The sequence below is a fragment of the Lolium perenne genome, chromosome 5, assembly GCF_019359855.2.
Source record: "Lolium perenne isolate Kyuss_39 chromosome 5, Kyuss_2.0, whole genome shotgun sequence".
Classification (NCBI taxonomy): Eukaryota; Viridiplantae; Streptophyta; class Magnoliopsida; order Poales; family Poaceae; genus Lolium; species Lolium perenne.
This window is the reverse complement of record NC_067248.2, coordinates 114,551,186-114,560,064: the sequence shown is the minus strand read 5'-3', so window position 1 is coordinate 114,560,064 and position 8,879 is coordinate 114,551,186. Positions and strand designations below refer to the sequence as shown.

At 48.9% G+C, this 8,879-nt stretch overlaps 2 protein-coding genes across 2 annotated transcripts; one reads left to right on the top strand and one right to left on the bottom strand.

Annotated features, from left to right (window-relative positions):
* The first annotated feature begins 673 nt into the window (after positions 1-673).
* On the top strand, positions 674-2,502 carry LOC127304768 (uncharacterized). The gene is made up of 6 exons (XM_051335359.2): positions 674-1,010; positions 1,093-1,266; positions 1,349-1,699; positions 1,784-1,894; positions 1,989-2,117; positions 2,194-2,502. Exons 1-6 carry the CDS (start codon positions 834-836, stop codon positions 2,389-2,391), a joined length of 1,140 nt encoding a protein of 379 aa, XP_051191319.1. The 5' UTR covers positions 674-833; the 3' UTR covers positions 2,392-2,502.
* A 698-nt stretch (positions 2,503-3,200) lies between these two features.
* Positions 3,201-5,577, bottom strand: LOC127299681 (uncharacterized). The gene is made up of 5 exons (XM_051329691.2): positions 5,231-5,577; positions 4,318-4,614; positions 4,017-4,235; positions 3,796-3,924; positions 3,201-3,720 (listed from the first exon to the last, which is right to left on the bottom strand). Exons 1-5 carry the CDS (start codon positions 5,492-5,494, stop codon positions 3,484-3,486), a joined length of 1,146 nt encoding a protein of 381 aa, XP_051185651.1. The 5' UTR covers positions 5,495-5,577; the 3' UTR covers positions 3,201-3,483.
* Positions 5,578-8,879: the final 3,302 nt, after the last annotated feature.

Sequence of the window (8,879 nt, the reverse complement as noted above, 5' to 3'; positions counted from 1 at the left end):
GTAACTAATGCAAAGAAACAATTTGAACTGAATTTGTAGGGAGGTGATCCCAACGTTGAGATGACGGATGAGCTGAGATGTGTTTCCCAGGGTTGCAACCGTAGAATCTCAATGTATGAGAAGTACGATGTGAATGGGTATCGCTTCCATACAGAGTATCACCAGAAGAATCGGCCTAACCCAAAAACTATAAATACTGGGGTCTTCACGAAAGGCTTCCCAGTCCGCTCACACACAGTCTACTGAGGGGGAGATGGAGGTGGAGATGGAGGTGGAGATGGAGGTGGAGGGGCAGGACGAGGAGGCGGAGAGGGAGATGGCGCCGAAGAAGTTGCGCATTCGTGGTGAAGCGCAAGTCCCTGATGAGAGGAGGGAGCCTACTAGCCACGAGGCGAAAGCCCTCATCATCCCGAACGAAAAAGAGTAAGTTTAATTTTGAACATGTAGGTTCATTTTGCTATGTACTAATGTTTTCATTATTGTGCATAACTGATTGGCATACTAATGTTTTGATTATTGTGCAGCAATTGGACAGATGACAAGGGGGTTCGCCAGCCGTCGAGCCTGATTGGAGCTCTTATTAGGCAGTATTGGCCGGGCTTTTACACTCCGGTCCCCGGCGGCGAGAGGAAGCTAGCCGAGACTTGGGCGGACTATGAGGTAGCTCCTTGCCCGGGCTTTGGGACAGCTTCTGACGCCGTGTACACCAAGTTTTGGGTAAAGCATGCTTCTCGAGTTTACTTCATAGTTGATGATCACACTATGCTAACTCATGTCTCTCTCACAATTATTCTTATGCATGATTGCAGACCCATTATAAGGTGCCTGATGATATGGTTGAGCACGGGAAGGCGGTACTGACTAGGGCTTGTCAGAGGTTGACAAGGCAACAGTGGTACAATCAGAAGCATACCTGCATCGGGCACTTCAAGGCTGAGCAGGGCATGAGGGTCAAGAAAGCTGACAATATCAGGAACGATCCTCAGCTGACGAAGGAAGATTACTTGAGGGTAAGTAAATATTCAATGAGACTATGTTGCTGCATAGTTGGGATTGCATTATGTGTTCTTCAAATGAGTTTTGGTTTTTCAGGTTATGCCCCTATGGTGCGAGAATAAGGAAGACGCATTTGAGGCCTTGGTAGCGAGGTGGGTTGGCGAAGACGCCGACTTCAACGCCAAGAGCGCGCGCAACAAGGCAAACCGTGGCACCGGAGGAACACACAGTGCAGGAAGCCGCATCACTGAGCGCTACAGGAAGCACAAGGTACATATATACATGGAACAACTTGCATTTACTTCCCCTCATATTACTACTTGATACACATACCATTTATTTTGCTGTGCAGGAGGCGGAACTCGGGGAGCCTCTCACCGAGGTGGGAGGGTGGCAGAAGATGAAGCTGAAGCAGCCTGATCTGAGCCAGCCTCAGCCCTCGCTGCCCGAGTACTTCGGCTATGCCGAAGAGGAGTTGGACAAGTACTGCTCGGCGTTCAAGGGTCTTCATCCAGAGGTGGATGATCCTATTGAGCAGGAGACCGACTTGACAGCGATTATGGTGGCGGGGCGCGGCGCGGAGCATGGCCGTACGAAGCTTCTTAGTGGTGTGATCAAGCCGCAGAGGACCCTCACGCAGATCAGGTCTACCCTCACCGCCGGCGACCCACCGATCGCGCCTCCTCGACACCGTCGTACCGATGTAAGTTTTCTCATTTTCATCTTCTTTCCAACATTCATTCCTGAATGGCTAAATTGACGTGGCTCCTTTTCTTGGAAATTGTAGGCTAACTTTGAGGCCGCCTACGCTGCCACTTATGAGAAGTATTTGACGGTTGTAGCAGAGTGGGACCTCAAGAGAGCGGCTTGGGAAGAGTATCAGGAGGCGACGAGTCGTGTAAGTTCCAATCTTTTATGGTTCAAAGACATGACAAGTCCCACCTCCCCTTTATTTTATATCTGCAGCGCTTGACATCTAAACTATCTTGCAGGCGCTCAGGACGTTCTTCCAGACTGGAGAGAGGATCGCACTTCCGGAAGAGGAGCCACCTAGGCCGGGGCCGACTCCAGTGTGCCCATCGAGGGAAGCTTTCGCGGCCACATACTACGCACGAACTCCGGTAAGTCCTGTGCCTAACCATTTCTCACCGCTTTCCTTTCCCATGTGTAAGATGCTAACTCTTGTCAAACATGTAGGGCACGGGAAGTTCGCGGAACCGACCCTCTCCTGATTCGTCGCGCGAGGGCACACCGATGCACCCCGGCCGCCATTCTCCCGGTGCTTCAGGGTTTTCACCTGCTGGCGATGGTTCAGGCCATGGTTCTACCTCGGTCCACCTCGACAAAAGCCGGACGCATGAATGGACGAGTACGGAACTTGGTTGGTTCCCCTGATCTTGGGTCCCCCTTAGCTAGGTGTCAAGCGGGTGTGCGTTGATCGTAAGTGCCATGTGTTGACGATGTATGATGATCGTGTGTGCTACATGCCACATATTTGTATCACGATGATGTTGTTGCTACATTTGATGATGATTATGTGCTGTGCAACATTTGTGATGCATTTGAATGTATATTACTGCTATATATGCTGTGCGTGCTGTGCTGGGCCAGGAAATGCAGCGGGAAACCAAATGGCATGGTCTGTGCCAAATGGCAGGGGCTAGGAAGGTTGTGCCCAGCAGCCGCGCGGAGCGGGCGGCGGCGCGTCTGGGCCGAAGGATCTGGGCCGACGGCTTGGCCGTCGGCACAGCAGCAGAGGCGTGGACGCGTGGCGGCCGCTGGTCATCCGATGGCAGTGTCTGGGCCGACGGCTTGGCCGTCGGCACAGTAACTTTCTGACCTAACGGCCGTTAGACGCTCCGCGGGCCCCACGTTGACTGCGCCGACGGCTACTGTGCCGACGGCGTCGTTTGACCGTCGGGCTGGAGTCTGTGCCGACGGCAAAGGCTGGGCCGACGGCGAGCCAGTCTGTGCCGAGGCGATATTGTGCCGACGGCGGTGTGCCGACGGCATAGACGTGGGCCGACGGCAGGTGATGCTGTGCCGACGGCCGCCGGCCCCTCGGCTGGTTCCCGTAGTGTCTAACCGTTCACAGAGAATCAAAGTTTAGAGAGTGTACACCGAAACAAAAACCCACGGCTAATAAGTTTAAGATTCACCAAGTCAACAACGCTGCCAGGTGCTATCGATGTAAACATCGACTCTAACTAAGAATACTCCGCGGTTTATAAGACATTGAAGTGTTAGACATGATGCTTAATTTCCTAACCATCCAACCGGTTCTCACGAAATCCGGAGGTTCGAAAGGCTTATTCCAACACTCATGTACATCAACACAGCATACGTACAAGCACACGTTTCACGTTGAAGTTACATAAAATAAACGTCTAGGTTGTTGCATTGTAATCAGATGGAAACCAGCGTCACCGGCGTCGAACGCGGTAACCGTATCACACCGTCAGGGGAAATTGTTACCAAAACATGTCTCTATTCGCTTGGCGATGACACCATGGGCGACGGGGGCGATGGCGATAACAAGCTGGACGGAGTGGACATGGGCTCATGGAGGACGGTGTTGGAGGAGACGGAGATCGTCTTGCCGTCTAGCTGGAGCATCACCGCCCCGAGGACCTCGGTGAGCAGCTTCTTGAACTCGGCCTCGTCGACCGGCTTCCCGTCTTCGGCGTTCACCATCTTGAACGCCTCATTCACCACGGCATCCACCTATGCATTACAAAAGTTTACACAAACATAAAACATGTAACATCTGATACTAACAGTTCACCATCTTTTTTTTACCTGATCAACAGCTCCATACGGTGGAAGATTTACCGAAGCGGCCATCCTGTCAAAAGCGACACGAATGTACTTCTTCGATGTTCTATCCTTGTGTTCCTTGGGTACGTCTCCCCACATAGAATCCAACAGCTGGAAAAAGAAATGCAGCGATGTTTGTCAATTTGCCACTGAACACTTAAACAGAAATGCTCAAGTAGAATAGTAATGTCAGCATAGCATACCTTGTCGAATTCGGCCTTGTTCGACAATACCTTCTTGACGCCGGTCCCATCAAAGGTGTTCTCGCTGTGCGCGACGATCACAGGGCGCTCCTGGAGGCGACGGGCGATGATCCCCAGGTACTTCCTGAACTCCTGGAAGAACGCCTCCTGCGATGCTGGCCCGTCAAGCTGATCCGCCGACAGCTGCTGCGTTGCAGGTTCTATGATGTTTTCCACAACCTATCACAGAAACTAGTTTTTCAGACATGAACTGCATATTTGTAGTTGCAAATTTTCTTGTCAAATAGTGAAGAGTAAATACCAGAGAGTCGGAGACCGGCGGCATGCCCTGGTCGACGGTGAGCTGTCGAAGGGCAGCTGCCAAGCATTGCCGCAGCGAGGCGTTCCCAGACTGGACTTGCGAGAATATGGCGACCGCCTCCGTCTCGTATGTGGAGCTATCGATGAACTCGTTCAGGTCTTCCCCGTTCATCCTCAGGATAACGATCGGGTCCCTCTGCAGCCCGGCTGCCATGCCGAGCAGTATGTCGGACAGCACCACCTGAAATTCCTGCTTGCTCACCGAGTCTTGCTTCCCGTGGGTGAATTCGTTCAGAACCTGCAGCGCACATGAATCCCGCGGCATATAAGCAAGTCTCCGTGACCCGAGTGCAACTGCAGTTTAGAGTTTTAGTTTGCACTTTATCTGTCCCCGTTTTGCATTTTTCAGAAAAATGCAACCCGTTTCAGATTGCACTTTTCTCTAAAATATGTTTATAATTTTCTCAGGTGACTGAGTCTCGCGCTCGCCCAAGATTTAGCAAAACCAATATAAAAATGTTGCCCAGAATTTTTTGAACTGGTTTGGAATCGCAATGGAGTGACCGAAAACTAGAGGGGTCCAGAACCACGTGCCTTTTCTGGATCATTCTACGGACAAGAACGTGTCCAAAGAAACAGAGTAGTGCACATACAGAACTTTCTAGACATATTGAATGGCAAGAAACTGTAAGACAGATAAGAAATGCCGGCTACACAGAGCCGTGAGTTCTAAGTTCAACTGAAGAACGCGACGAGCAATATTTTTGTGCACTTTGGCGAACAGTGAAGACTATATTTCATTCGAAGCACCTACACAAATTAAGCATCGCCAAGTTCCATCGACTTGTTGCTAAGCGACTGATTTTGAGTATACCAAAGTAAAGTAAAACCATGTAAAATCCGCTAGCATATACCTCAGAGTAGATGTGGTCCGCCTGGGCCGACGAGCCTCTGGCCGGCAGCCCGATGGCGGCGCCGATGTCCGCGACGGCCGGCTGCAGCTCCCTCACCGACAGCCTCCCGTCGCCGTCGCGGTCGAGGTGGCGGAACTTGTTCTCGACGAACTTGGCGAACTCAACCTTGTTCTCCACCAGCTCGCGGATGTCCGACCCGTCCAGCACCTGCACGGCCTTGCCGCCGTTCCTCCTCGCCTGCTGCTGCTGCTGGCCGCTCGCCATCTTAGCTCACGTCGTGCGAGCTCCTTTATACCACCAGAAAAGGAAGAAGATGATCCAAGTTGCAGCAATGGCCGGCAGGTTGCTCGTGAAGACGGTAGCTCGCCAAAGCGATCGAACACGAGCTGAGATTAATTGGTTCTCCTTTTTCTAGGGTGGTAGAGTGACGATCGATGGTAGATCAGCTTGCCCTGTAGTTAGCCGGTCCTGTATTTCTAGGTCCTTGATGCCTGACTGCTTCTTGTTGGAAGATAGAGGAGTGATGATGCCGTTTGTGCAACGTAGCCGATGGGAGTGAGGTGTGAGGGGCACGTGGAAGGACGCGCGGCGAGGCGTGGTGCGTTGCAGCCTCTTTTCTTGTTTTCTACTCCTCAGACACCTCATATAGGTGCTATTCGTTCTTTACGATTTTGGGGTATCTCGACACCTGATCTTGAACTTTTCCGTGACACGACTTGATGAAGAGACGACGGATAGGGTGTCAAGCCAGCGGACTTATTCCTATGTAGTGGAGCGCCGACACGTATCACGGTATCACGGTATATCAGGGTACGGTCTCTACTATACTATGCTGTACTCGACTTGGCTTTTAGGTTTGTTCTTTTCTTCCGGTATAAAACTATTTTCAGCTTCTGTTGCCACTCAGCCATAAGCTTTGACTAGCTTTTAGAAAATATAAAGAAATTATCAGCATTCACAACACCATTTCACTTTCACTAGATTCTTCATACTACATCTGTCCGAAAGTGATGTCTCTAGATACATGATTCATCTAATAATTCTGCGATTACTCCTTTTTTGACGAATGGAGTAGAATATGCCATACAAATTTAGCGTACTCCCTTTGATCCATAATAAATATTGTGGTGTACTATAAATTTAAACTAAAACCATGACACATGTTATCGATCGTAGGGAGTAGTAAAAATATGTATTTCCTGCCTCCCAAAAAAAGTTGCTCTATTTTTTTCTAGATAAGGATATATCTATAACTAAAATATTTCTATATGCTTTCAGGTAGAGTTGAGTAACTTTTCTAAAGACGGAGATAGTATTTTGTTTATAAACAAACCTAGAAGTTAGCTTTATGAAAAATCTAAAAAATAATTAATTTGAAACAAATGGAGTAGAGTGTAATGTGTGCCTTTTTAAAGTGAATGCCACATATTAGCTCACTGAGTAAAAATTATACTACTGAAGTACCCCAGAACACTGTTTTATCCCTATTTTAGCATTTTGCATTGGTTGCTAGAGAAGACCAAGATATTAGGGCGGTGTGCGGTGACAAAACATTTAAACCTCGATAGGCATCATGGCAGTCGTGTTCATCCTTACCTTGTCCATTTGTTACACTCTTCGCCATCGCCTTGGTAGTTTTGAACGCCAATCATCACTTCTTGCCACGCACAGCGGACTCGCATTAGAAAAAGAGACTTCAAAGAATCAAAGGTTAGGTATTATTGTCTACTTGAATATGATGGTAGATAGAGAGGGAATTTGCTCATGCTATAGCATGCATTGGTATACAAATCTTCTAGTGCGGTTGTACCCCGGTAATGGCAAGTTCTCAGTCTATCGATTTTTTCTTGAGAAAGTCCACCCATCTATTCATATCCTCAACATCAGTGCAATGAAATGAGAAAAGTAATAAAAATATAAAAGGGTCTTTGGACCACCTAGCAGAAACTACAAGCACACGAGCGAGCCAAAGGCGCGCCACCATCCTCGCCCTCCCTCGTTGGAATCAAGCAAAGCTAGTCGTAGTAGAGCTTGTTGTAGTAGACAGACGAAAAGTCATCGTGCTAAGGCTCCAAAGGACCAGCACACTAAACAAACTAAGGAAAAACAACAAAAAAACGAAGCCCTCCCGCCGACAAGAATTAGGATCCACTACACCTCCATATCTCCAAGGCGACATGAGGCAAGGCAGATCAACAGTGGCGTCAACGGGAGGCAGGGAAATCCTAATCGTGTCTCTCTCTCTCTCACGGGAATGAAGGAGTATGACGATATTACTACAATATGTTTGTTGTGATTTTATCGACAAGTACAACATGAGGGGTTCCTCAGTGGAGAGAGAAGGGTGTGTGAGGCAGGAGCGTCAGAGACGGCGAGACACGATTTACCCAGGTTAAGATCTCACAACGGTGTTGAGATCTTACTTCATGCTAGAATTTTACTATATGGACAGTAAGTGTACGATTACAATGATGTGATTGTCTTCTGCCCTAAGGGTTCTGATAGACCGGCTTATATAGTCACACAATCCTAGGGTAACATGTAGAGTCCAAGGCACATATGGTAGCATAATCCTAGACTAATACCTAAATACATTGTCTTGTCCTCCAAGGCACTGGCTTGATCAAGGCGGTGGCAATCCGCCTTACTCCATCCTGGCTGGACCTCCGTCTTAAACATCAACAACTCTGTTGCTCACTTAGATCATGGGTCTAACCACCATTCGTGAACCACCTAGGCTTACCGCTATGAAACCGGTTTGGTGGTAAACCTGTTTTGCTCATCCTAACAATATTACTATTATAACCAATATCCTTCGTACATCAATTTTAGAGACTAAAATGTAGGGGTGTGACTATTTCTCAGTTGACCGAAAATTAAATTAACTTTTAGTTAGGCGATATCATCATATGTCAATTACAGTTGAGGAAACTCATGAATAGCGTGAATTACTGATAGTTCTCCGGAGTACGGGTTCACTGAGAATTAAGCAAAACCGAAAATTTAGAGTTGTGGGAGCATCTCTAATAGAGCTCGTAAACACGCGAACTAAAAACACCGAGTTCAGTTCACCAAACTCGTATTTACGCGAACTAAAAACCCCGCGCCGCCGTGAGCTCACCCAGCCCCGCCCCGCGTAAGCTCACGCCGCCCCGCGCAACCCCACGCCGCCCACGAGCTCGCCCCGCCTCGCGTCGCCCCACGCTAGCCACCAACTCTTCCCTGAGCTCGCCCCGCCCCAGCTACAAACGCGCCCCGAGCTTGCCCCGCGCTGCGCCACCTACAGTTGGCCGCCCTGCTGTAGTCTAGCAAGGTCGCAATGCTACATCCCGGTCAGATTAGGTTGAGATTCGCTGAAATTTGGCTGAATTTCAGCAACTATGCCGACGGAAGCCGTTGGTCTTATCTAAAATTTCAGCGCGCCACGAGGAGAATTTTATGTTTAGTTGGCCTTTTCAGCCCCTACTTTCTCGGATCGAGTTGGGCTTCCGGGGCGACCTGTAAACTTTTTTTTTTGGGCCGGACGTGTTTATGGTTGATAACAACAGTCTAACGAGTCGGGTCCATGTCTACCGGGTTTAGTTACTGTTAAGGTTTTTGTCGGGCAATTTTTTTCTCTACAGTTTTTTTGTTCGTTTCTTTCGTCTTC

What these genes read in the sequence shown, in the direction of transcription:
- LOC127304768 (XM_051335359.2), top strand. Translation starts at nt 834, where the DNA reads ATGGTTGAGCACGGGAAGGCGGTACTGACTAGGGCTTGTCAGAGGTTG. An exon ending in ATCAGGAGGCGACGAGTCGT is followed by an intron (nt 1,895 to 1,988) that starts GTAAGTTCCAAT and finishes ACTATCTTGCAG; the next exon opens with GCGCTCAGGACGTTCTTCCA. An exon ending in CATACTACGCACGAACTCCG is followed by an intron (nt 2,118 to 2,193) that starts GTAAGTCCTGTG and finishes TCAAACATGTAG; the next exon opens with GGCACGGGAAGTTCGCGGAA.
- LOC127299681 (XM_051329691.2), bottom strand. Translation starts at nt 5,494, where the DNA reads ATGGCGAGCGGCCAGCAGCAGCAGCAGGCGAGGAGGAACGGCGGCAAG. An exon ending in CGGACCACATCTACTCTGAG is followed by an intron (nt 4,615 to 5,230) that starts GTATATGCTAGC and finishes TGTGCGCTGCAG; the next exon opens with GTTCTGAACGAATTCACCCA. An exon ending in CGTATGGAGCTGTTGATCAG is followed by an intron (nt 3,721 to 3,795) that starts GTAAAAAAAAGA and finishes TGTAATGCATAG; the next exon opens with GTGGATGCCGTGGTGAATGA.